The sequence below is a fragment of the Lonchura striata genome, chromosome 2 (genome assembly GCF_046129695.1).
Source record: "Lonchura striata isolate bLonStr1 chromosome 2, bLonStr1.mat, whole genome shotgun sequence".
In the NCBI taxonomy this organism is placed as follows: Eukaryota; Metazoa; Chordata; class Aves; order Passeriformes; family Estrildidae; genus Lonchura; species Lonchura striata.
Genome location: NC_134604.1, coordinates 66,427,236 through 66,455,048, shown reverse-complemented (window position 1 = coordinate 66,455,048; position 27,813 = coordinate 66,427,236). Strand labels below are relative to the sequence as shown.

Genomic DNA, 27,813 nt, shown 5'->3' with positions numbered 1-27,813 from the left:
ATAGAGGGATTGGCTCAAGTCCGTGACCCATTAATCAACCACACCTTCAAATCTGTTATTGCATACTGATTTACAGTTAGTATGAAAATGGGTTATGCACTGCTGAGATTTAAAGGTGGCTATTTTCTCCATTGTTGATCCAATTTTCCTTATAGTTAAGTCAAAGCCTTAGGTGCCCTTGTATGTTGCACCTTCTGATCTGGTGGGTTTTTTCCTCACAGAAGCCTGGGTCAATGACATTGCTCTCCTTGTCTAATAGGGTGTTGTAAACAAAAGAGTTTTTATTTGGGGCTTTTTTACTTAATTAATTGCCAGTTAAATAGCCTTTGATCACTGATTTGAGTACTGGGGAGAACTAAATAATCAAACACTTAGCCAAGCACTTTCTTCCATCTGCCCCAGGCTGGAGGCAAGCAGACTGCCTCTCCTCCCTCCAGCCCCAGCTTGCCTTACTACCCCTATTGTGACTGTGTGTTCACCCCAGCAACTCCAGCAGGCACTGGGCAGCACAGCTGGGGCCATTTGCATTGCAGTACCCCTCTGACATTTCTTGCTTCTCAGCTATGTCCTCCACTGTGCTTCACTTGCTTATTTTTACCTGCAGCTCTTTGCTTACTTATAGTTTCCCCCTGCCACACAGGGCTGATTCTTCGGGCTTTTCCTCAGTGGCAGTGGCTTGGGGTGCTGCCGCTCTGGTGGGACTCACCTGCAGCTGCTGTCCCTGGGGAGGCACATGCCTGCTGGAGTGGGATGTTCCTCATCCCAAGAGCACGTTGGTGTGCCTGCCCCTGTGGCTGCTGCCTGAGGCATACAGACAGCTGAGCAGAGGATCAGCATCCTGCTCAGGACGCGTCTGCCTGGGGTGCTGCAGGTTGTCACAGCAGTTTGGGGGCTGGCTGGAAATGGCAGAGACCAGAACGCGGCAGCTCACATCCACTCCCACCTTTCAATACCAAAACTTGAAGAACCTCTAGTGAATATATAGGAAAAATTGCTTCCTGTAAAGTAGCAACGCTTCCATTAGGTTTTAAATTTCTGTACTAGAAAACTTCAGGTGATGGACTGAAAGACATGTATTGTGTTTTCATTAAAAATTCTAATAATTATTTTGTGGTAAATTTTGAGAATTGTATATTGGTATAGACATTATAGACCAGAAGCAAGATTTTGACTAATCTAAATTTATTTATAAAAAGGTAAAAATAATAACAATAATTTTAAAAAAGCTAACAGAAAAAAAAAACTATGTGCTGAAGGAATAGCCTAGACATAACCATTTTTCAGATAAGAGCTTGAGGATTTATTTCATATTGGGAATCAAAAATAACTTCATGAACAAGGGATAACTAATGAAGGAGCACTTAGAAACCAATATATGGGTAAAACCTAGCATTAATATAATGCTAGGTTTTGCCCATATGTTGGGTAAAAAAAAGGTCTACAAAAAACTCCTTTTTTCTTACTTTATTTCCATGCATATTTTTATACACTGCTTTTGCATGTATTAACTCTGTTCAGTAATTAGAGCGATTTCAGTGATTCTTCTTCTGATACATCTTTAGAAAAACTCTTCCTAGCTCCACAAGTGAATATAAAATAAAAGCTATTTTAGTGTTAATTCAGAATATAATAGAACTTAAAGCATTATATCTGGGTTTATAAACAAATTTTGAATACTATCATTTAGCTGCATTCACAGAGCAAAAAGAACTTGCATAATTAAAGAAAAATGGGAGGATAATTTGAAGAAGAAAGAACAGTGAATTAGGAAGGAAGAAGATAAGGACATTTTTTAAGTACAAGCAAGAGGAGGAGAGACTAAAAAGAGGATCTCTTTTATAACTTTGTTAATATTGCATGAAAGAAAAGTACTTGGCAATTAACAATTTGGCAAAAATAGATGGAGTTAAGCCTTTGTATTTGCTGAGCTCAGATGAGTGAGGAACTCTGGGATGCAATTGTTTTTCTAAAGACTTATGAAAAAACCCTCCCACACTTTTTTTTGTTTGTTTATTTTCTTGGAAGGTAGTTTGAGTTCTGCTTAGGAGAAAATGTTTTTTCAATATGCATTTGTTTAGATTTATTTGTTGTTAAAGAATGATAAAATTCGAAAAATAAGTGGTTGCTAAGTTTTTCCCAGCTCTTCCTTTCTTTTTCACCTCCTTCTATTTTCTAATATTTTTGCATAAATTATTTTAAAATAATTACACATGTATGCACATGTAAGTTTATCTCTAACAGTACATGTATTGCACTTTTTGAACTTGCTTTTAATTTTAGTTTTATTCCTTGGTATGAGTAAAGCTTCTTTTTCTTTTTTTCTCCTGCCTACTTGCCTTCAAAAGTAATTTGTTTTATATCTGTGAGGGAACATCTTGCAGAAAATGACATAAAGCTCAGTCAAATGAACTTATCAAAAGAGATGAGGTGTGACTTGATCTTAAGTGTGTAGGGACTTCTTTGTGGTAAGATTTTCTGCAATAAAAGTCTTGTTAATTTAGAAAAAAAATTAGAAGAACAGATGACTAAAAGGTGCATGGGCAAATTAAAAACATGTACATTTTTAATAGAATGAAAATCACTGGAAGACTTTACCCAAGAGTTAGTAAAATATCTATGTCGTCTTGTTACACATTTTTAAATAAAGATTTTGTGTCTGTTTATATGGTCCATTCCAGATCTAATCATAGGCAATATCATGTTTCTTTTTTGAAAGAAATTTATAATTTGCTTAAATTGAATACAATATCAAGAATATATTCTCACAACTGCTGCATTTTGGAACACCATTCAGAGATGAGCAGGCTAGCATTTTGCAAGGAGGTGGCTTTGGGGATGCAAACATTTTCCTCCATTGTCTTTTTTTCAGTATCACAGATATTTATTGGAGAAATAATTGTATTTAATATCAGCATCAGGTCCTTAACCCAGGGTTCAGAATCCCATTTGAACAGGGTTTCTTAGCAATACAGTCTAACCATCATGTAGGTGGAGATCTGAGTATGTTTGTAATCAAGCTTTCACATGAAAGTAAGCATCACATTACACTAATTACTTTTGTTAGGTGTGTGCATCTGACTGTAAACTTTTACTCACTGCCTCTGCTTTTGTTCTTAATGTCTTTATTGTAGGGTAGTGGAACTTAAGTTTTGTGTTTCCTTCAGTTGTGGATACTTATGAACCATATTGTGACATAAGGTATTTTTCTCTTGTGTACTCCCATCTGATAAAGCCATGACCTCAGTGAGCAATTTTGTGTGATAGCCACCATGGTGTTCCCTCTTCTGTATGGGAATTGGAGGATACAATTTTTTACTGTGGATGGTGTTTTTAATCACCTGTGCTTCTAGTCAGAAATCTGTTTCATGTCAAAAGGGCTTAAATCAAAATAATGGGATAAAAGAACATAATCTTTCAAGGTTGAAGACAATGTAAGAAAAAATGCTTGTATGAGTGCTTTTGATATCGAGGGGCATTAGTTATATTTATCTAAAGTTTCATCACTAAGAAAGCTTTAATGTATTTTTCTTATAAACATTGCAAAAAAACCTCCTAATTATTAATAATTTCTACCAATTTTGTAAAGCCATCTTATAGTTTAAGAATTTAATTACCAAATAAAGTGAATCAAATTTATTCAGATATATGTTTCTATTTGAGTGTTTCTTCAGTGTGATGATTGACACACCAAATAGCCTAAAAATTTCAAAGATAATTGGACTTCTTAATTGCACCCAGTTTGCTAAGCTTCATCAGAATTGATTTTTTTACTGTAGTGGTAGCATTGATTGAATCTGTACACCAGGCTCTGAAGCTTGCATTAAAGTACAGAAAGTAACCTAGTTACTCTTCTCCCTCTCATAATGAAAACACAAAGTAAAGGCCTTTTATAAGCGTATTTTGTAATGGAAATTTTAGCAGCCTTTTGAATGAACAATTATGTCTTTGTTTCCATGGAGCTAGCACTAAAATAGCTCAAAATCAGTGTGGTGGTATTAAGAATCTTATGTTAGGCTTCTTTCAGGAACTTTCCACTTGTCCTGGTCAAGACAATTTCAATTTAAAAAAAAATGTCAGAAAAATGTTAGCTGATCAAAGGTAAAATTCTGGAGTGTATTTTTTTATTGAAGCTTTATTTCGTAAATGTTTTCTGTGCTCCTCCTTTCCTTGAAGCCTTCCCATCAGCAATAGGAAATGTTTCACTTTTGTGCATAAACACTACAGTGGTAATTTCACTCACAGTCTCTTACCTACAGGAGGTATGTGATGAAACCCAGAAGTTTGGGTTAGTATATTTCTCTGTTTATTAAGAATTTTACTTGAACCCTTTGAAAAATTTTGATTTCACCTTGTGAAATTGGGATGGGATGGTGGTGTGGGGGTTTATTTTTTTTAAGTTTATTAAACTTTTTAAAGGTTATTAAACTGGGGGTGTTTTAACTCTCTATATGACTGTTTAGGGACGTCTCTTAAGTTTAGAATCACAGAATCGTTTAGATTGGAAAATACCTCTAAGATTATTGAGTCCAAATATTAACGCAGCACTGTCAAGTTCACCACCAAACCATGTCCTTCAGTTCCACACCTACAAGTCTTTTAATACCTTAAATAGTCTTTTAACACCTTAAATAGCCTTTTAAAGGTGAGGACTCAACTACATCCCTAAGCAGCCTGTTCCAATGCTCAATAACATTTCTGTGAAGAATTTTTCCTAAAGAGTTTAGTGCTTCAAATCTAGTTTTTCAGGTGGTAGAGCCTGAAACTGAAATCCTGAACCTGATGATTATTTTAAGATAGGTTTGTAGCTGTCATTTTTAAACATAAGGAGAGTAATTGCAAGTGACAAATTGATACAGAAAGTGTTACTTGTTTTCACATGTGGGAGTCAGTTCAAGGGTCTGAAACATCATCTGTTGTTTCGTGGTCACTAATGATTGTGAAGGTATGTATTTGTCTCATGAGACCTCTTGTTTCCTAAGGAAAAAGTTTCTTACTCTCTTTCTTCCCACTCTGTTAAAACTTTTCCCCAGCACCAGCCCAAGTGTTGCTGCATCTTTTCTGTAATGGAAAGGGAGCCCTTAGCACAGATGTCACACCTTATTACCAGATTCTGATCCTCCTTTAGGAAAGTGTGAAATTTATATCACAGGAGGGAATTTCAGAAGAAAACAAAGAGGAATTTGATTTTTTTGTCCTCTTCCATTTTAACCACATATTGGTAGCCCTAATGCATCATGTTGGAATATGTAATCAGATTATTAAACACAGTAGCAGTTAAAAAAAAAAATCAAAACAAAAAGCAAAATAAAACTTCAGGAAATCTGAGAAAATAACAGATGGATCCCAAACATATCCTTTATAGCTTGCAAAATAAAAGCAATACATGTTTAGTGTCAGATGTTTAACTAATTATTTCAAAGGACTTTAAAAAATGTTACAGAGTAAGTATCCTAAACACTAGGTAATGGCTGATTTTTTTTCTAGCTGAGTCACTGTAGATTATTTAATCTGGCCAACCTGTAGTTCCTTTGTTTTCAGACAGTCTGGTGCGCATGGACTTGTGAGATACCTGGGGCTTCAGCAGCTGTGGCTCTTGAAAAGCTTTTCTAACATTCCTGTTCTGTGGATGAGTTAAGGCAGACTTGTGCACTCTGCATACTTGTTAAAGCACCTGATTCTCTGACCTCCATCCAGCCATCTTTTTTTTTTTTTTTTTTTTTTCCTCCCACTTTTCTGGTGCAGCCAAACTTTTCTCACTACCCAAAAAGCAGCTCAAATATTGGCTGTGTTCCTACCTTGCTCTCTGAACTAGGTTCATCTGACTAGTGACTTTAACTGTTTATTTGGACTGTGTTATATGAAACTTCTGTAGCTGAAGAAACTTTATTTAGCAAATAGTGAGAAGATAATAGTTACAAGTGTCATGTATTTATCAAATATTTATTTATAGCAGTAGTCAAAATCCTTAGGAATCAGATGCGTAAGCCTGTATGAGTCAAACAATTTTACCTACCTATTAAACATCTTGAGGAGGCTGTATGGACTTCCATAGCTTTCCTAGCATTTTTCCTGTGTCTGAACTTGGCAATATGCCTCCCTTAGGTATACCGTCTTCAGTTACCAAGTGTTGACAATATTCCCATTTTCAATGTGATTAATTCTAGACATCTTCAAAAAATACGTATTTGTAGAAAGAAATTATTAAGTGGGTTTATTATCTGCAGTTGAGGTCATTGCTGTATATTATAAATCACTCTTTAATGAAGAACTGAGAGGTTCATGTAGCTTATATTTCTAGTAGAACAGTACAAAGCTTTCTCAGCATGTTCAGCTTTGACCACGTGCTGTCAGAATTTTCTCAGATTGGATCTTGTCTTTCACAAGACTGCTTTCTTGGACTTCTTTCTTTGCTAATATCTGGACAGTACTTTTGTAGAGACATCTTAATAGCTTTACTTAGTAATTATGTGGCATATTCTGTTTTCTGTAATTTGAAGCTCCCTGAGTTGTTGATTTTTGCCTTTTGAGAGGATGGAAATTACTTTTAATTTTGTTTCCAGATTTGACAATTTCAAATTAAAAAGAAGGAAAAATACCCTGTGATACTCCACTGACCTAAGGCTTGTGTGTGAAACTGTAAGCATGTGACCATAGTGGCTTTTGTTATAAAATGTGATGGATAAGGCATTTGATCGTTCATGTCTTTTGTCACAATTTCTTTGTGTTTTCACATATTGTGGGTGCTAAGTATAGTTTGGTTGTGACCACATACATCTTAAAATGGTTTTTCTAAAGATCATAATATTTTCATTGTTTTCACAGCAACTTTTAACCTTGGATGTTTTAATATTTATTTTATTAAACATGATTACAGATTGACATTATCTTGTGATTCTGGTTGTTGTTGATGTAACAGTAAATGCTTTTGTGCTGCATGAAAGAATAAATAGCATTTAATATATGAAGTATGTTTAAGTGCTCAGACTGTGAAAAGACTTAAACAGCTTTTGCTTATGTCCAGTCTGAGCTTCCCCTGATGCAGATTCATTATATTTCTTCATAGAAATCTTGTCACCACAGAAAAAGATCATTTCTCCCCACTCTGCTGCCTGCCCTTAGGAAGGTGTATAATGTGATAAGGTCACCCCTCAGCCTTCTGTCCTCCATGCTGAACAAACCAAGTGACCTCAGCCACTCCTCATAAGTCTTTGCCCTCAAGATCTTTATCTGTGTTTGTTGCCCTCCGCTGGACACACTTTAATAGTTTGATGTCTTTATGTTGTGGTGCCCAAAGCTGCATTGTCGAGGTGAGGCTGCTCCATGCAGAGCAGAGTGAGACAATCCCCTCCCTTGCCCAGCTGGTGATGCTGTGCCTGATGGATGGCCGTGCTGGCCCTTTTGGCTGCCAGGGCACTCTGTTGACTTCAACTTGCCATCAACCCTGAATTCCTTTTTGCAGGGCAGTTTCCCAGCCTCTTGTCCCCTGGTTTGTACAAATAACCAGGATTCCACCCATATCAGGTGGAGAATCCAGTACTTGGTCTTGTGATACTTCATACCATTGTTCATTGACAGCTCTCTAGTATATCCATATCTCCCTGTAAGGCCTCTCCACCAACAAGGCAGTCTATAACTCCTCCTAATTTAATATTATCAAAGTTTTTAATATTATCAAAGTTACTTATTGTACATTAAATTCCTGCATCAAGATCATTTATGAAAACATGCAGAGTGCAGCACTGACCCTAAAATTGAACCCCAGAGAACCCCACTAATTTCTAGCCACTAGTCGGATGCAACCTGATTAACTACAAACCTTTGAGCCCAACCTGTCAGCCAATTGCTCATCCAGCATATTATGGACTTGTCTTGTCATGTAAGATATGGTACCAAAAACTTTGCTAAAATAAAAAAAAAAGCCACATTGGCTAACTTCCCTTGGTCAGCTAGTTGGGTGACCTTGTCATAAAAATAAATTATGCTTGTAAAACAGGAACATATAATTAATGAACTGCCGTGTAATGAAGTATTAGAAAATGTGCTAAGCATTAAACACCTGTACTGCAGCTGCTGGCACACCTTTTGAAATAGAAAATACTCATTCTGCTAATTCACACTAACCGTCAGTGTGTCAATGTTCCTAGCTTTTATGGTTTGAGATAAAATTTGGGTTATTTATTTTAGGGAAAATATGATTTATGTTATTGATTAAATAAGTTTATTAGTGGGTTTAATAAATAGTTATTAATTTTAAAAGAGATTATTAAATACTTAAAGGGAACTGTGGTGTCTCATAAATACTAAGACATTTGTTTTAAAAAGATGGGCATCATAAAATAATAAAATTGGGAAAGAAAATCAACTTTCTTGTAGCATCTTGTAAGATTTAAAAAATTCCATTCTACCAATGCTCTGAGATAAGCTTCAAATATTATTTAGGATATTTAATTATACACTAAATGCATGTAGTCAGAAATGTAAGTATTTTTATTACAGTGTTTTTATACTGCTAGTAGGAACTATCACTGTTAAGGCTGAGCATGATAAATCTTCTTTATAAAATACATCTTGATGTATTTTTAAGAATCCTGTAAGTTCATCTTTCTTGAGAAATTGATGCAATTTAAAAATAATTAACAATGAAGTGATATCTAAAAGGATCTATATAATGTATTTTGAAAACTGTTATAAATGTGATTTGGTCAGGAATCTGGACTATCAAGAAACTTAATTAGATCAGAGAGCTTTGTGGAAATTTCTATTTAGACTTATAAGATATTTTAAATGTCCTGAGCTGAGAGGACAAGGATTATGGGAATTTTGATATTAGGGTACTTACACCAACTTGATTTGCTTTTGTATACTTTCTGTGTTATCATATATTGTTAAAGATAGTTTGGATAACTGTTGTTTTTGGTATTTTTTTACCTATGAGCAGAAATGGAGTGGTTGACATGGCCCTTCAATTAGAGTGAAACTGGACAAGGAAGTATTTATCCTCTCTCCCACCTCATGAGTTCTCCCTGTGTTGCTGTCTGTGGTTGGATTGAGGGCTGGTGTCGCATCTGCTACCAAAACCTTGGGGGGAAATTGTCAAGGTGCTCTTGTGTTGCAGTAACTATTTAACTTGGATCAACAATCAGTTTAGGAGGGAGGCTGGTAAAAAAGCATCTTTATTAAGGAGGGAAGAAATCAAATTTAAGTTTCTCAGTGTCAATCAAACCTGGAGTATCTGAGTCACCAGCAAAGGGTGGGGGAAGTGTCTAGGCTAAAAATTGCATTAGTATTGCCACTGGTATTGAAAATTATATTATTTACACTACTAGAGATTACTTTTCAACACAGAAAAGGCATTTGGAAGTTGTGTGACAGTACCTCAATGGATGATTCCACATAGAACTGCATAGGAGAAGCATTCAAAAGTGAATCCTCATCTCTGTAGGACTGAGGTTAAGTTACAGTCAAATTTGACACCAGAAGTTTCACTGGCACTTCTTGGAGGACAAACTGATGCACTTTCAGGTGGTTTTAAGTGCTAAATGTTTTTGAAGCTGCCATACTTAATTTGCAAGCATTTTGTTTTGGAGTAGGTGTAATAGCCTTGTTAGATCATGCCCTGTTTTTCTTTGGGATTGATGCCCACTTTATGATTGAGCTTTCAGCTGTCTTCTGGTTGTGCTTTAATTTCATGTGCTTTAATTCTATTTAGCTAGTTATGCCTAGAGACATTTTTTGTGGATTTTCCTGCTGCCTATGCAAACAAAAAAATGTACAGGAAATACAGTAATGAAGAGTAATTGGTAAATTGCATAGATGGTCAGAATCAGATCAAAGCTATCTTTTGTTTAAAAGATACAAAAAATAGAAGAACTTAATCTGGCATTTAAAGTCCTGATAGTGCTATGGTTGGAAAAAGGTGTTTTTTTCTCCTCCCTCATATATTGCAGTAAATTCTCCTATGGAGAGGATTTAAATGTAGCATTTTTTGAGGAGGTAAACCCTAACTATATCTTAAATGAAGGTGTCCCAAGAAGAACTAATGGAGTAATTAGTTGTTTTGTTAACTGAAACAATTGAAAGTGAAGTAGTTTGTTTGGAGAACACAATTATGGGTATTGCCTATATTCAATAAGTTAAGAATATCATTATATGTAATAAAAGTTGGGAGAAGTATTGCAAGGAGACATGCTTGAACTTTTGATCAAGATTTTGCAGTCATTGTGCTGACTATGTTCTTGCAAAGTTGCTCTCATCTGTTTACACACAGGATGAATTGGCATACTGCTTCTGATTATCATATATTTGATTAAAGAGCACCGGAATAAATTTTCTATTTTGCCAGTTCATAATTGTTTCTGAAGACCTCACTTATGAAAGTGCTTTTATGACTTATGATTATTTAAATATCTGTGCTTTTCCCATTTATATAACTGTTCCATTTCCTCTCAAGTAACATTTTCACCTAAATTAAGCACTAATTTTGTTTTACACCAGACAAAAGGGGAAAAACGCACTCTTCATGTTAATCATTATGAAGACATAGGCCTCTGGATATTTTTGTAAAAAGTCTAACATAAGTTAAAATTTCTATGCTTTATTAATTAGTTATAAATAAATAATTTGTTGTTAAATATTCATTGAAATAAAATAATGGATTTCATAAGGTAAAAATACAGAATATCAAAATAATACTGCCTTTCTATCTTTGTTGCTCTTTAACATTCACATATGCATATTTCAGTTTGAGTGTTTTAAATGAGATCTGAAAAGTCCTTTTGATAGGTTCTGCTGGATTTGTCGCATTGGATATTTTTAAAGGGTGAACTGTAACTATAGTTCCTTCTTCTGTTTATTCTCCTTTCTAAACTGCGTAAGAAGTTGAAAATAACTGAATTCAGCTATTTGAGAAGACTTTGTTTAGAAGGTCTTTCCTTTTATTTACTGCTTAATATTTTATACTTTTCCCTAGAACAAAAATGTGTTTTAAGTTCTTTTGAGATGATGCAAATACAATCAAATACGAAGTTTGGTGTCTCATATGAATGACTTCTAATCTGATTTGATTTTTTTTTTCTCATACTTTCTCATTTATGTGTGGCTAGAATGCTGGTTTTTGGAGGGTTTATTTTTTTGCAATTTTTAATAAATTAGGTGTATTAAGTCCTTTGTGTTCTAATTTCTTTTTTAAAATATGATTGAAGAATATGTTAGGCATCACCAAACGTAATTACTTCAAATGACAACTGATGTTTTAGAAATTACTTCAAATGACAACTGATGTTTTAGAACCAAAGTCTTTGTTAATAAAACATGGCTACATAGGACTGTGATTGAAATTGTGTTCTAATGTGATTAAAACCCTCTTTTCTTAAAATCCCCTCCTTCTATTTTTTTTTAGATTCTTCTTACTTATAAGTTAATATGTGCATCTGATGAGTAGAGGTAAATCTTATTTATGTACTGAGGAAAAATAATTGTCATAAAATATTTTGTACTTTGGTAATTTTTGACAATTTTTAACTGAGCAGAATATAATTTTTTCTTTTAATGCAATTAAGAACACTTGAATTTCCTCCACTACATAAGACCTAACCCTTTAATTATTGACACTTCATCTGTAGTCTTGTTATCAAACCAAATGATATGCGATTTTAGTTTTACTCAGTTACATGATGCCTTGAAAGGAATTCTTAGTACAGACGGAGCTCTGTAATTAGATTTGCAGATGGAGGTTTTGAAACTCAGTCCACAGTGATTTTGTTTTCAAAATCTGGGTCTGAGTTTTAAAGAGTAGATAAAAGTGTATCCTGAAGTGTTTTCTCCAAGCTTCATTAGTTGAGTGAATGATTAATAGGACTGGTATAAAAACATGGAAGAAAAGTTAAGGCGTGATGGAGTATTTTGCCGAAAAATATTGTTGGCTGCTTGCCATATTTTTGTAAGCACTTCTCTAGGTTGATTTTTTTTAAAGTGAATTAGCTAAGAGCTAATGTGCTGATGAGAGGATACCTTTTCCTTTTGAGTGATAAGAGCTTATGATCTTAATTCTTTATCGGTAGAACTAGCCTTTCATTTGAAATTTTGGTTAGCAATTATGTATAAATGGAATTTATGATGGGAAACATGAATAGGAAAGGTTTGTTGTTTACAGAGATGTATGGTGCTTATGTAACTTGATTTATTTTATGTAGGTGTTTATAAGAAGGTTTTTCATAAGTCTATTTTCTCCTTATCTTACAGGGAGTAATAGAAGTTCTAACTTCATTTTGCTTCTGCTACCCTGTATTAACTGTGCACTCTCACAGACATTATTGTAAATGGCTTCACAGTGATAGCTTTGTGGAAAATGTTTTGGTTCCTAGTAGGATCCAGAAAAGGAAATTAAATATAAGGAGGAATTAATAAGGAAAAATGAGCAATAAGAGTAATTTTTTTGAAACCCTATAAAATAATGATATCTCTGTATTTTGAATGTTGTATGAAGTTCTGGTGATTTCCAGTCTCAAATTAATATATTAGGACTAGCAAAAAATATGAAGGGTAAGAAGTGTGATTAAATACAGATTTCAGATGAGGTGTGACTTAAAGTAGGATTGATCAGCTTGGAAAAGACCTGACCTAGTGTATTTGAAATATAAGTAAATAAAGGGGAGACTGTGATAGAAAACACCCAATTTCTGCTTTTCAAAATGCAAGTAGCACAGGGTTAAAAATAAATACACCTATGGCAGATGTATAACAAAATATTTTTACACAAATCATGAGGAAAATGTAGGACTCCTTACCATGGGCTGTGAAGACTCTAAGAATTTGAGGGTTCAGAAACTTAATCAGAGGAATTATTGGAAGAAAATCTATTGGCCTATTGAAACAATGATGTTATTTCTGGAGCAAGAGATTGCTGTGTCACAAATAATGGGAGGTTGGGACACTATAATAGAGAAAATTCAGTATATGCCCAGTCTCTATTGTTACACTTTTTGTAGATATTTGGCCTTTTGTCACTGAGTTTCAAGTGCTGAGATACTTTGTGTAATGAAGATCCAACAAGCTTCTTACATAAGGAAAAATCTGGCCACTAATGAATTGTTACTTACACTTATTTGTCTCCCCTTCAGTTTCCTTCTCTAAAATAATCCTTTGTCATTATAGTTGCACCTCCTAAATGACCGTACAATTCTGGCCTTTGTTCTTAACTGTGTCATCTATAAGTTAAACAAAATATTTCATTGGATGTAGGGCTGCATAATAAATTAAGATGAAGCTTGGAGGAAGGCAATTAGGATGCACTTAAAAATTTGTAAAACAATTCATTATTGTCTATGTGGTGCCTCCTTTAGCAGCTGAGGTTTTGGGTTTTATCATTGCTCTAAAAAAAATGTTAAATCACTAATGACAGCTAAAACCCTGTGGGAGTTCAGTCACAAACCAGAAAAAAAAAATCTTATACTATTTGAGAGGTATTTAGAGAAACCAAGGGGACAAATATTGACAAATCTGTTAAAAATTCTAGCCTTACAAATCTTGGTAACAGAAATTGCCCTTATAATAAAGGGCAGCTTCTTCTTGTACAGACTTGAAAAAAATTAATTGGATTGCAATAAATTTTAAGAGGTTTTAAAGGACAATTCCTCTCTTTTATCTTGAGCATTTTTGAGGACAAGAAAAATGTAACAAATAGTGTAACTTGTATTGATTTTCTTAAAGAAACACAGAACCTTAAAGAATGTATGGACTGCCTTTGCTTGAAAAATTAACCAACTTCAGGCAACCAGAAATGAAAAGTAACAGGAGTTATATGGCTATTGATTTTTCCAGCCCTGACATCTTAAATTCATGTATATGTATTCTGCATTTTTTTGCCTACTAGGCAATATTATGCTGTTGCAAATTATGGTGTTTCCTGAGATATTTTTTTGTAATAATTGAAGGGCTTTGCTAGTTATAAATTAAAATTTATATGGAAAAATGGGAACAAAGTAAGGTTTGAGGTAAAACCATGATTGTTTATACATTTGACTGTGCTTATTTTTAAAATATAGTCAATAAGCATTTCAGTCTTAACAAGAATTAGGTAGATTCTACATTAAGCATTTGCTCAAGCTCCATAAATAAATCAAAGTCTATAATAGATGTTATTCTGTTATTATTTCCTGGATTCTACATATCTTTTTTTAAAGGAAAATTCTGCTTGGTACTTCTGTATTTACTGTTGGCTTTAACCTAGTTATGTTGTATGCAGAGAATTAAATAGAACTATAGCACATGCCCAGTATTAGTTCTATAACGATTAGAGAGTCACTGTTCAGAGGTGAGTGAGGGCTTTTCACTGTGCCAAGCACTGGGTTGTTTTCTCCCACATTAACTTTTTGGAGCAGAGGACTGCATGGTAAGTAGTTGATTAAAAATGAAAGACTGATGAAAATGAGCATGTTGAAATTGAATGTAGAGCTTCTCTAGCTGGTGATGAACATTGCCACTGGAAATTTCAGCTTTCAGAATGCTGACAACAACCAAAAATATTACTACATATTTCAAAATTATTGATGTAAGCAGGCAGCAGGATGTTGAAAATTAAGGACCTTCCCACTAAACTCCTGCTTTTCAGCAAAATAAAGTTAAGACCAGTGCTGTGCACATCTCACTCCAGTATTGTTTGAGATCATTTATACCTGGCATTGTGGTTTGCCTGGGCTATCCCTCTGCCCTTAATCTTTAAAGTACATCTATAGGTATCAGTTGGAAAATGGCACTGTAATGACTAAATTCATTGGAATTGTTTTGGTTTTAAATATTGAATAGCCATGATTTATAGTTTCTGGGCTTTTAAGAGTTGTCGAGTGTTGTGTGACAAGAGGGAGATGAAACATTTCAAAATGAAAGCATTAGAAGACCCTAAAGAACACCAAAACTGAAGAAAAAGGTGGACATGAGAATAGGACACTATAAAAATTCATTATTTCTTTTAGAAATTAAAGTAGGAATAGCTTAATCTTAATAGACAAATGTAAGAAATTACTTTTCTTACCAAACAACAATGCAGTGGTATTAAAAAAGCAAGCTGGGTTTATGTCAAGTAGTACTTAGCAAGGTAAGTGGCACCTAAGAGAGCTCTCCTGAATAGTGAGGAAAAACAGGTAATGCCCTCTAAGAGCAACCACTTTGCCTTCCTGATTGTACCTCTCTCAATCAGAGAGCCTGCAGATTATTTTGAGTTTACAGACTAAGGGGGAATATATGATGGCTGCTTAGAAGAAGACAGTGAGCTAGTACTTGGGGCTAGTGAGCTTTGTCCTGATGGTATGTGGCTATTTTTTGATCTTCGCCAAAGTATGTAGGTAGCACATACACCATGATCTTCATAAATCAACATTCTTTGTCGTGTTTTAATTCTTTAATCGTTATATGTCCTTGATGTACCAGGGAACAATCCCACAGACTATCCTGAAACAAACCCTATCATTTTCCAAGACTAAAATTCCATTAACTGCATTGTTGCAATTTGTTGAAGTCACAGACTACATCTGTGAGTTAACATACAAAAGAGAAATTGCTTTGACAAGTATGTTAGAATAATAAAAAATGAATAAAATAACCAAAGAAATTTATAAAACAATTGTTCTGAGCAACTTCTGTTGACTAAAATTTTCTATTAGTACTTATTGCAAATTCATTCTCCTTGCTTCTGTACGTGAAGTTTGGAAAAACTTCATGCATGTATCAAAGGTTTTTCCAGTTGTCTTTTAAAAACAGACATTGCTGTTTGCACAAACATAATGTGCAATAGTGTTTGCTGTGCAATACAAATTAGATTTAAATCAATGTGTAATTGTTGACAGCTTAATGTTTCTTAGAATTTCAATTTTTTGATGATGTTCTCTGATAACTATGTTAGATCTCGGCAAGGTTTGCTTTATAGAGATAATATATCATTCAAATTATCTAAACCACCCCAAAAAGCTACATTATAGTTTGTGACTGTTGAAAAATAAATAATGAATGCTGCTGACCTATTAGATTTGGCTGTGCAATTTTCAGCAGTGAAAGTGCTTAGTCTTTAGTAGAAGAGGCTACAAAGTAGTTGCAAAAAAAATTTATCTATGTTTTGTGACTTTTGTAACCTTCAGTTGTTTCAATTTATTTTGCTTCTCTTCTGGCTCGGAAACAAAGAAAATACCTTAAAGAAAAAACAACCCCCTAAAACAAACAAACAAAAAAAACCACCACAATTCCAAACCACCACCATGTAACTTGTTTTAAAAGATATATGGTTATTGAAAACAGGCAATTAGAAGCATGAGCTTATACTATACTAACATTTGTACCTTGATTTTAAAGTTATTATTGAAAGTGAGAGAAGACAGGTAAGAATGGGCTATGAAGTATTACAAGCAAAATGAACTGGTAATGTCTGTTTAGTAATACTATTTTTCATGCTCTTTAAGCTGTACTCATTTATCAACTTCTTTATAGTCCATAAAAATCAATTTTGAATTTTTGCTTTCAGATATGTGGCAAAACTATGTGCCTTGATTTAATTTATTAAAATAAATTCTGAGTATCTGTTCCCTTTTTTGATGTAAGAATGACCCTTATCTAATTGGCTGATCTCTTTTGTGATTCAGTCAAGATCAGAAGTAATTTATAAGAGAAACTGAACTAGATAAACTGAAAACAAATTAGCTACAAGTTTGAGAATGGTTTTAATTTTACTCCACTGAAAATAAACCTGCAATTTTTATTTCTTAGTCTTTAATTTTTCATGTTCAACATCTTCAAATAAAAGCTCATATTCTTCTTTGGCCAAAAATGCTTTTGTGGAGATCAAAATAACAAATAGGAACAGTGTCCCCTTCTAGTGGCTCAGGAACAAGAGACCATGAGGAGGAGTTTTAGGTTTATGTTTTGGATTAGGTATTTTTTTATAAAGTACTTTTATCAGTCTTTATTTCTGTCAGGTGTGATTGGAGTGCTTTACAAGTTCTTCTAAGTGGATAAGATTTGTCCTGTGTCACGCTTTAAACATTTTTTTGCATTCCTTCTAGAGAGGTAGGACTTTTTATTTCAAGGAATCTGACTCTAGTGCTAAAGAAGCTTTTATGAAGGCAGGTATTTGAACTTCATCAAACTAATTCCTGTCCTACCCCAAAAGAGTGGTGTTTTTTTGCAGTAGGTGAAGAACAGCTTAAGCAATTTGTGGTGAATAGCCCATTTTTGTTTTGTGGTTTGGGTTTTTTTTTTTTCTTTTTTCTCTTTAAGCCTCCACAATACTTAGAAAAGGCCCGACATTGTCAAGGGTGTTATACAGCTTTGTGATCTGAGTGTAATTGATAGTTGTCTCAGTAAATCATACGTATATGCAGTTGATCTACTACTAGAGTTGGTCCACATACAGGAGTATCCTCCTCCCTCAAAGAAAAATGTAAGAAAATGAAGGTAAATTCATGGGGTATTTTTAAGCTTGCATAATAACAAGAACATTCTTGTAAGTACTAAAAGCTTACCATGTTACTTCATTCATATTGTGTCAGCAAGTATTAAAAAAACATTTAAATTCATTTCTTGGGTTACTTTAAAATTGTCAATAAACTTCCTAGGTAGCATTCCCTTAGTGACAAACTACTGAGTATGTGCAATATATTATTCAGAGTAAAAATGGTTTTGAAGTTAAATGAAGGAAGGCTTGTTTAAAAGTGCATGCTACTGTGCAGAATGATATCCTGTTGTAATAAGAATCAGTCATTTGGTTATAAAACATATTGTGAGCACACTGGTTAAGATTTATCTGACATAACTTTAGAAGTGCCTGTCTGAACTTGTTGTCCTTTTATAGTCAGTAAGAAATACTATATTCCCTGAAAAAGATTCTGATGTTTCAGCTAAAACCACTGAGATAATCATTTCCCTGAAGCATCTTTTACTTTCCAATAATGGTAAAGAATTGTGAAAATTAGCCCAGATACATGTAGCTATAATTCAAATCTCTGAGGACTACCATTTTTTTAATTTAAAAATAAATAATGTATACCAGTTATGAAACATATCTTCTTATTTTTTTTAGCTGTGATTTTCTCTGTAGTTATATTGATATATTTAGGTTAACAAGTGCATATGATCAGCACACATTTTTGTCACTGAACAATTTAATTTATGCTATTTAGCATTCTAAGTGGTTTTGCCTAAAGAAATCTTCTTTCATGTAGTTGAAAAAGAATCTGCTAAAAATCTGAATTAATTGTTTAGAAGTTTAAAGTTTTAGTTAATGACCATAAAATAGTAACCTGTTTATCTCCTGCCCAAGTCCACTACTGCTTTTCTCACACAACTGTGTTTTAATACTTATACTGTTGCCTGTCTTTATATAAGAAACAGTAGCAATCTGATTCCACATATTTGGAATTCTCATTGGTGATTATGAAATCAGTTCAGTTTGTTTTGCAGAAAAGATGTTCCAGTTTTGACAAAAATAATCCTTCCACATTATATGATGGCTTTAGTTATCAAGAGTTAAATGTTTACTAATTTTCTCTTCAAAAGAACTAATTGATTTGGGAATTTAAGAGATTTTCAATTTCATTTGAGTAGGTTATTCTCAACTCTTCTTCTGTGGAAACTTGTGCCATATGCTGAATTAGCTGTTTTGTAATGCTGAAAATGAGAGATGAGCATTAGGAAGAGGAAGAGAATTAATTTTGTTCCCAAATTGTTTACCTCCTATATAGCTACAAGGAAAGAGATTTTTTTTTTTTTTTAATTTTGATTGTATATGTATATATTTGAACTTAAAATGCTTCAGTTTAAAACAGATGAGGTTATGTTGACTGTGTTATGCCTTCATTTATTTTTGCCTTTAGAAAAAGGAGAGCAAATATGATATTACTTAATTAGGAGAGAGTATGTAGGAGTGATCTGGTAGAGATTAGGCCTGGATGTGATTAGGGCTTTAGTAATTATAATATTGTGATACCCGAATTTTTCAGTGCCACTGTCTGTCTAGTAATGGGATTCATATTCTTGATTTTTGTTTAAATAAATGCAAATAGGACTCCAACTTGAAGGAAGCTAGAAAATGCCTTTTTGACAGCAATGAACTGCAAACTTAGAGATGTAAATGCTTTAAAACTTTGGTTTATATAGCTCTAATATACTGTCTTTAATCATTGCTGTCTGCAGTTTCATGAGGAAAGGAAGTGGAGAGGGAAGTTTTTGAGTTCTTTTCCCTGGTATCCAGTGCCAGGATGCATGGGGATAGTTCAAGGTGTACCAGGGGAGATTTAAATTGAATGTTAGAAAGCACTTCTTTGTGAAGATAGTCAAACACTGGAACAGGCTTTCTGAATTTTGGTTGATGCCCCAAGCCTGTCAGCATTTAAGAGGCATTCGGATAATGTTTTTATCAACATGCTTGAACTTTCAGACAGCCCTGAAGTGGTCAGACACTTGGAGTAGGTGATTCTTTTAGGTCACATCCAGCCGAAATATTCTATTCACTTTTAATTTCAATTCATTCTTCCAAACGTGATTTGAAGAATCTGATACTAAAAGATTCCAATTTTCAGAAGTCAACATTCTAATTCTAATGTTCAGCAGCACATATTTTATTGCATTTCAAGAACTGGTATGAATATGCTGTCTGAGATATGTAGACAACTTGTGTTTGGGGGAGTATTTCTTCTCTAGGTCAAAAGGGTGTAAAAGACCAGCCTAAATTCTGCAGAGATGTGGCAATTTAGGAAGAAACCCTTTTATTGCATAACATGATGAATGGTAGAAATTTACTGAGGAATGGCCACAATACTAAAAATGGAGATTCTGAGGAAAGCAGCTGCATTTGAGAATGGTGGTGTAGCTTGAGGAAGGTTCTTGGAGCAATTTGCAAGGAGTGTCCACCTGTTATAAGCAATCTCAGCATGGGAATCCAGTTTAACTTGCTTATTACTGGCAGTTCATTACCAATTTGGGAGGACTTTGTTCCACAGTTAACACACCTGTAACCATTATCTGAACATTAGATCAGTGTTTCATTTCTTACAATTGAGCTGTGAAAAATGCAGAATATATAAAAGTACAAGCAATGCTTCAGGATACTTAATCATAGTGAAAGTGTGGTCTTTACTAAATATTAAATATTCCCTTGAAGAATGCAAAGACTTAGTGTTTGACATAAAAAAAAATTGTATTTGAGATGCATGATATGGAAAAAGCACTGATTTATGGTATGGCATACTGCCTTCTGTGAGGATTTCTGTCGAAGTGTTCATGTTGTACTCTAGCTGAAATTTGTCTTATTACAGAAGTCTATTACAGGAGCTATATTAAAAATAAGTTAATTTTTTAAAGTATGATTTAACTTTTTGGTATATGATGTTGCATCTACATTTTTACCCAACTTGGAAAGCTGCAAGTTCATTATGAATATTTAGTTGTTTATTGGCAGTTTTTAATATGGCATAGTTTTCTGAAGCAGCACCCTCTCAGGCTCCAAGATCTCTTTTCTGGATCATATTATCAGACTTTGGAGCCTGTTGTCTTGTACACATGAGCAAAATTATAATAATGTTAAATTAGTTTGCATTTATTAATTTTGAATTTTTAAGCATTGTTTTCTGGACAGTTGATATCAAAAGAATCTTTACAGCTCTTGGCAGTTGGTTTTTAAGTGCATTTAATGATTTCTGTCTCTTCAGCAAAGTTGATCCTTATCATTGATGTCAGCACTTTACCAGCTCATTGCCACTGTGCTTCTCCCCTGGTTACCTCCCTGTGTTGTGGTGGAGACTGGTTATTCCTCTTTACATACTGTCCCCCCTGGGAAATTCACCTGCAGAGATGTTGTAGAGGATACTTTTTTTTGTAGTGAATGTTCTTTTATTGGCTGAATTCCATTGGATTGTACACATTTTAAAACAGGGTTGCCTGCTCTATTTCCCGAACACAAATGAACCATGTTCATTTATTTCTGTATACTTGCTTTTGTTTAGCTTTTCCTTGTCATCTTAGATTTCTTTTTATCAAAACTGTTAATATTTTTAATTCATGATGAATTTAGGATGAATACTTTAAAGAAGTCACCTTCCCCTACCTTCCTGCATTTTTGCTATCATTGTCATTTAGTTCATTAATTTGTTCCCTTTACTAAGGAAGTTGATTTTAATTATAATTATGAACATTTTTACTGTCTAAAATATGTTTAAACTGAAGTTAAGAGCAAATAGGAGCATTTTCGTGTTTTCTTTGGTGAAATAAGCAATCATCCTGATGGACTATAAATTTCTTGTAGCCAACTGAGTAAGTGAAATAATTGTAGCACCTGCTGAATAGTCTGTAGCTCAGAGGATTCTTCATAGAACCAAGTTTTTGAGCATTCAGTGTATTTTTGATGCAGATTTTCTGAGATGGTTTATAGAATAAGATGTCTTGGTTTTAATAGTACAGAAATATCCTGTCACTTTAGACTGATACATGGACTTCATTTCATTTTATTTAAGTGTTGCATATTAATAACACTTAAGTGACACTTATAATATTAGTATATTGATTTACATTAGAAAGCAAATACCGTTTGATTTATTTTAGTCTGTAGTGAATTATTTCCATCTGTCTTATTTATTCTGTATTAGTTTATTAATTTAAATTAACTAGAAGTTTACAGTGAGTAGTGTTGGAGGAAAGGGGATCAATCTGCATTGCAGCTCTTCATTCCAGCTGAAGCATAACTGAATTTTTTCCTTGTTTTTAAGTCAAACTTATCAAAACCAAATGGTGGGTAGCATATCTAGTCTGAAGGTAGCCTGTCAAAATATTATCACAGAATTTGTGAGTGAAACATAAGTGTGGAGGTTTTTTGATCCAGCCCTCTTGCAAAAGCTGGGCCAACTAAGCCCAGTTGTCCTGATTTGTGACCACATGGCTTTTGAATGTATCCAGTAATGAAGACTCAGAAGGTACAATTTTTCATGCTATATTTCCTCCATGGGAAGAAATGGAGGAAAGTAGACACTTCCAGGAGGTGTTTAATTTCATTTTGGGATAATCATGTAAGGCAGCTCAATTGCTTGTCTTCTACAGGTGGCTGTTTTAGCTCTGGGTGTTTTTAACATAATCTCAAGCACATCCTGGTGAAGAGATATCTGAAAACACAACAGCGCAGATTGCTGATGAAGTATGGACAGGTTGCTGCTGTTTTCAGAAATAAAAACTCTGGATTTCTTGAAAAAAGAGTAAAAACTCTGAAACTGTTTCATAATTCTAACGAATGACCACAGAAATAGTGTGCTTCTAATCTTGTCATTTTTTAGGCTTCCTTTGGTGCACATTGTGTTTACCAAATATGCAAATATATGATATGCAGTCACAAATTTTAAATTAAAGTACTAATTATAATTAGGATAATAGTTTTTATTTGAATGTAATTAAATGTCTCAGGAGAACTAAGGAGGTAGTAAATTTATATATTTAGCATATTAGAAGCTTTTATGCTACAAAATTATAATTAATATTAACAACTAATTGATAGAGGAAAAAGTAATTTGAAAGTGAATGCAAAATATGAATTAGGGTGGAAGCCAAAGCTAGTCCTTGCTTATTTGTATTAATTGTCTGAAGATGGGATATGAAAGAAGTCTTTGAATAATTGGATAGGCTTAGCCACTAAAAAAGTTTGCAGAGTTTCCACTTGCTTATTTTTTAGAGTTTAATTTGAAGTCAATACCGACTGCTTTTAAATAGGCCATAGATTTTCCTTCTATTAAAATTGACTGTTGAAATTATGCACTTATAATAGATAATTCTTTGAATAGCTTTAATTTAAAACTTGTTATTGAAATTTTAATTACATAACTCCATTAAACAAATAGAACAAAAATTCTTAGAATTATTTTAATATAAATTTATTCCATTATTTTGTGTAATATATTTACAGTTACTGAAATTAGTGTTGCTGACAGGCTGAGAGAATTGGTTTATTCAGCCTGAAGAAGAGAAGGCTCCAGGGAGACCTTATAGCACTTAAAGAGAGCCTAAAGGAGAACTGGACAAGGAGTTTTTACAAGAGCATGTACTGATAGGTAGTGGGAGGAAGGCCTTAAACTAAAGGAGGAAAGGTTTAGATTAGATATTAGGAAGAAATTTTTTGCTGTGAGAGTGGTGAAGCACTCAAACATGTTTCCCAGAGAGATTGACCAAGGCTGGAAGGGACTCTGAGTAACTTTGGTCAAGTGAAAGATTTCTGTCCATGGCAGTGTGGTTGGAACAAGATGATCTTTAAGGTCCCTTCCAACCCAAGCCATGCTCTGATTCCATGATTCTGTGAAATTTCACACTAATACTTTCAAAAATTCTTTGAAGGTACTAGGATAAAGTAGGACGCATAAGAGTCAGGCTGTTTCCTTCAGAATTGAAAGATGTTTATGCCGTTAAAAGGTTTGTTTTTTTTTTTTTAAGCTAAATTTCATATTTGGTCTAGTAGATTGTCTTGAGTTCAGCTCTTTTAAGTTACACAAATAACTGATCAAAAATGTTGAATTCCATTCCTGAAGATATATTTGGTCTTGACTGTATCTTCTATTACTGGTTTGCTTTTCTCTCACTCCTAATACATGCCTGGTAGTTGTGCGATTTAGTTGGAGCTTAGGACTTTGGGGGTAGTGTTTTACCAGTACCTGGATGGATAGGAGTGAGGCATTCATTTCATCAGCTGCTGTTAACTCACTTCTTATCTCAGTGCTTGCTCCTTTCCTGGTGCAGTCTCTCCCTTGCACCAGTCAGCAGCTTTCCTTGACCACACAATGAGCTGACGTGTAGTATAATAATGTAAATTTTCTATGTCTGTGTTACTCCAGAGAAGATGAGTTGTTCTTTTTCAGGGCATGACTGTTTGGGTAGGACAATGGAAAAGGCAGTAAGGTCTTCCAAACATATAAGTAAGGGAAAATGTTGGCCTATATCGGGACAAAAAGCTAAGTTAATTTCAGTGTCTTTATATTTGAGTAAGCAAATTTATGAGAATGGTGGAAAAGCCTCAGTTGCTTCTTGAACTTTTCAGGTTCTGCACTACATCTGTCTGGGCCATGATACCATTTCAATTACTTCATAGGAAGGAATGCTTCAAATATATTTTGTTTTTATTTTATTGAGATGCTGTATTCAACACAGTGATAAAATTGAAGGAACTGTTTTATGATATTAGTGTGTATATTTTTTACAAGCATTGTTTTGCATAGCATGATTGTTAATTTGCTCTTAGAAAGCATAGCTGTAAGTTTCTCTTATCAAAGTTGCTTCTCTAACTATATAAAACATATTCTATATTAGTCACAATGAAGGTATGAGAGACACTAAACTGTATTTCACATTGTAATGGTGTTCTTGTTTTCTCTTTTAGCTGGTTGGTGGTGAATTTGATCTAGAGATGAACTTTATAATCCAGGATGCAGAGAGCATTACATGCATGTCAGAGCTTTTGGAGCACTGTGATGTAACGTGCCAAGCAGAAATCTGGAGTATGTTCACTGCAATTCTACGTAAAAGTGTCCGTAATTTACAGACTAGCACGGAAGTTGGCTTAATTGAACAGGTACTGCTGAAGATGAGTACCGTGGACGACATGATTGCAGGTATAAATTACCAACTGATAAAATAATTATTACATTCTTGACCTGACAATGTTTTGTGATTATGGAAGGGTATGGGATGTTTTGGTTTTTACTTAAAGTGATGTTTTCATTAGTACTGCTATTGAGTCAGAAGTACTTTTCTATTATTTCAGGAAAATGACAAAAATATATTCTTAGTTTGAAATCTCTCTAGATTCATTGTATAAAATAACTGGTGTTAATTCATATGAGAAGATATTTTCTTAATGATAAAAAATTAAAAATTAGAAAAAGTGTAAGACTTTTTAACTACAAGGCAATATTTTAGTTTTTATATACATTGGTGATTTTTAATCATAATGTCAGAATTGCTAGATCCATTATAAACATAACCTCATATGACAGCATAACAGATATTATTTACAGGTTTGAATGCTGGATATGTGGATTCCATTAAACAATCATTCCATAATGTATTATGTGGTCCCTATAATATATTTTAATTTTTTACATTTGTGGATTTTAACAGCCTACAGTGTTTTGTAGCATTAAAAAAAGAGCATGCTTTGTTTGTTTGCTGAAAATAAGTGAGGAATTTATTGCCCAGTTAACAGTTTTCATAGTATGTTTGCAGGAATTTTAGGCTATTCCACACTACACCCTCTCTATAGCAGGGTATAGATTATAATCCTGATTACTTGGATAAAGAACATGTTTGCTCATCACATTTAAATATGGCACCTTAAGAGAGTTATATGATTACAATTCATTTTCCCTGAGGCAGCTTAGGCAGTTTCTTTCAATACAGTGTGAAAGCAAAGTTCTTAATTATTATATAATTTGTGACTGATGGTAGGATATTTACATTGTGAGGCATTTTTGAAAGATTTCAGAGGTTTACCTTCCATATTTCTAATATTTTAGTTGATGATCTGATTCTTGACATGTATACAGGTTTTCTGGAACAGTAAACTAGCAAGGATTTCAGACAATAAACAAGATTATGATAACAACAGAATGAAAACTAGATTATTGAGGAATTAGTTTTTCATTGCCCTTTTTTCTTTTATTTTCAGTATAAATTTGTTTGCAATATTAAGTATTTGGAGAAGCTGTCTTCTGTGTTTCAAAGCAAGATATCATCAACATCTTGTTTAGGAATGTATCTCTAAATGCTGAAATTATTTTAAATTGTTTTGCTAAATACTGTACAGTGAAATTCGACTGAAGTATAACAGACCAATAGATTCTTTTTTTTTTTAATCTCTTGATTTCTGTAAGCACCTTAGTCTCCTTTTCTAAGTGGTAATAATATTGGTAATAAGTCAAAAGTAACAAAAAAGGTAATGTAATAACTATTTTGATATTAGGCAAAATCAGTGACAACTAATGCAGTATCTGTGTTCCCTAATGTCCTATGCAGAAATGTTGAGGTCATAATTGTAGACTTGTTTTACCTCAAATATTTCTATGAGCATCCCAAAACCAGAGAATAAAGTAAGAAATTGTGTGTTAAAATTATTTTAAACATTAAAGGGAGGATACTTTGAACAAGAGCTGTGTTCATTTTTACTTCTAGAAAGTCAGTACCATTTTTTCCCCAAAACAGTTGCTAATTCACTCTCAGCCCAAAGTTTTGAATCATCATCTGTAAAAGGTATAAGTTTTCTGGTTTGTGGTTTGGTTTTTTGGGGGGTTTTTGGGGGTCTTGTTTGGGTTTTTTGTTTGTTTGTTTTTGGTTGTGGTGGGGTTTTTTTTTGTTGTTGTTGTTTGTTTTTTTTCTCGTAATTTGCTTCTCTGGGAGTTGCCTACTTGTTTTTAGGTCATCCCACTTGTTCCTTTATGAAACATTTTGATTGGACCTAGATAAGGTTTAACTAGACAAGACAGGCAATAATATCTTTTTATGTTCTGATAGCTCACTTTCAGGACCAGTTTAAATCTGAAGCCACTCTTCTCTGATTTTATGATAGCAAGACAGCAGCAAATAAACATATACCCAAACTTATGCAATGCGAAGAATTTTTTCGGTCTGTTTAGATGGAGACTCTCAGATTCAAGAGGTTCTGAGTATTTTAAATATCTAAGTTAATGTGTTTTTAAAGATTCTGTGGTGAGAAATAAAAGCTTAATAATTTTGAAAGTCTCAATGGCAACCCAGATGGGCTCAATTTGTTTTCCAGAAGCACCACCTTTCAAAAAAACCTTTGAAATGTGACAATCTGCTATATTAATATAGGGAATGGTCAGCCATTTTATCAATAGTTAAGGAGAAAATATTTTCATAGATGATTGATACTTTTTTTTAAAACACTTACATGGGATCCTCCTTGAGGGACTCACTTTTTGCAGTTCTCTGTTTCCTGATGATGAGTAGTGAAGTAGATCACCTGCTTTGAGGGACTCTTTGTGTCTGTAGTCCTATCTGAGAGGTCTGAACTATGGATGAGAGAATAACCTGAACTCAGAGAGTGGATATGTCTCACCTAAGTCCCATTTTTTCCTCACAGTACATTGTGATGATGTAGGTAATTGCCCTAAAACTGCTGGGACTGAATTCTTAAGCACTGAAACAGTTCTTAGGTTTCAAGCAACTATGTTGGGTTTCGACAGCTCTGTCATTAATGGGCTGTTAACAAGCTTTCCTCTTTCAACCAACCCAATCTGTAAGAAAAACTGCACAATTATCACATTGCAACCTGTGAAAATTAATTTACATCACCAACAGGGGTTAAAATTCACTATTTCATGGCCTTGTAATATTAAGAGGTTAAGGAGGCATGAGGGTAGTTTCCCGAAATTTTCTTTCGAGTGCTATTTAATATGTCTTCCAAAGTTAATGCCAGACCCTTCATTTTGGTATATGTGCATTGTTACTTGAAAGACAGGGAGGCATTTTTCTGTTGTATTTCTATTGTATTTTCATATTAAGTGCCTGAATAAAGCATTTCTTAAAGGTTAATTTATAGCTCATATGAAAACTGCTTAGTATGAAAGGATTCAGAAGGTGCCATTAATAGAAATTAGAAATACATGAGAAATGAGAAACTGCCTGTTTTCTCCTTCTGGACATAATATTGTTATATGCAATCTTGTTTCTGAAATGAGATCATGGATTCCAGTTACATATGTAATCTTATTTAATATATAAAAAAAAAAAAAGTAGACATTAAAAAACTCCAGTTGTAGTATGCTTTTTGACCTTTGTCCATTTATAGAT

At 33.8% G+C, this 27,813-nt stretch overlaps 1 protein-coding gene across 5 annotated transcripts in view; it reads left to right on the top strand.

Moving 5' to 3' along the window:
- NBEA (neurobeachin) overlaps positions 1-27,813 on the top strand; it is a 451,486-nt gene that overhangs the window by 55,151 nt on the left and 368,522 nt on the right. For all 5 annotated transcript variants that reach the window (XM_021541930.3, XM_021541926.2, XM_021541925.3 and 2 more), the window contains exon 2: positions 24,383-24,614. In XM_021541930.3, coding sequence (XP_021397605.2) covers positions 24,383-24,614 — 232 coding nt within the window. The remainder of the gene's footprint in view (positions 1-24,382; positions 24,615-27,813) is intronic.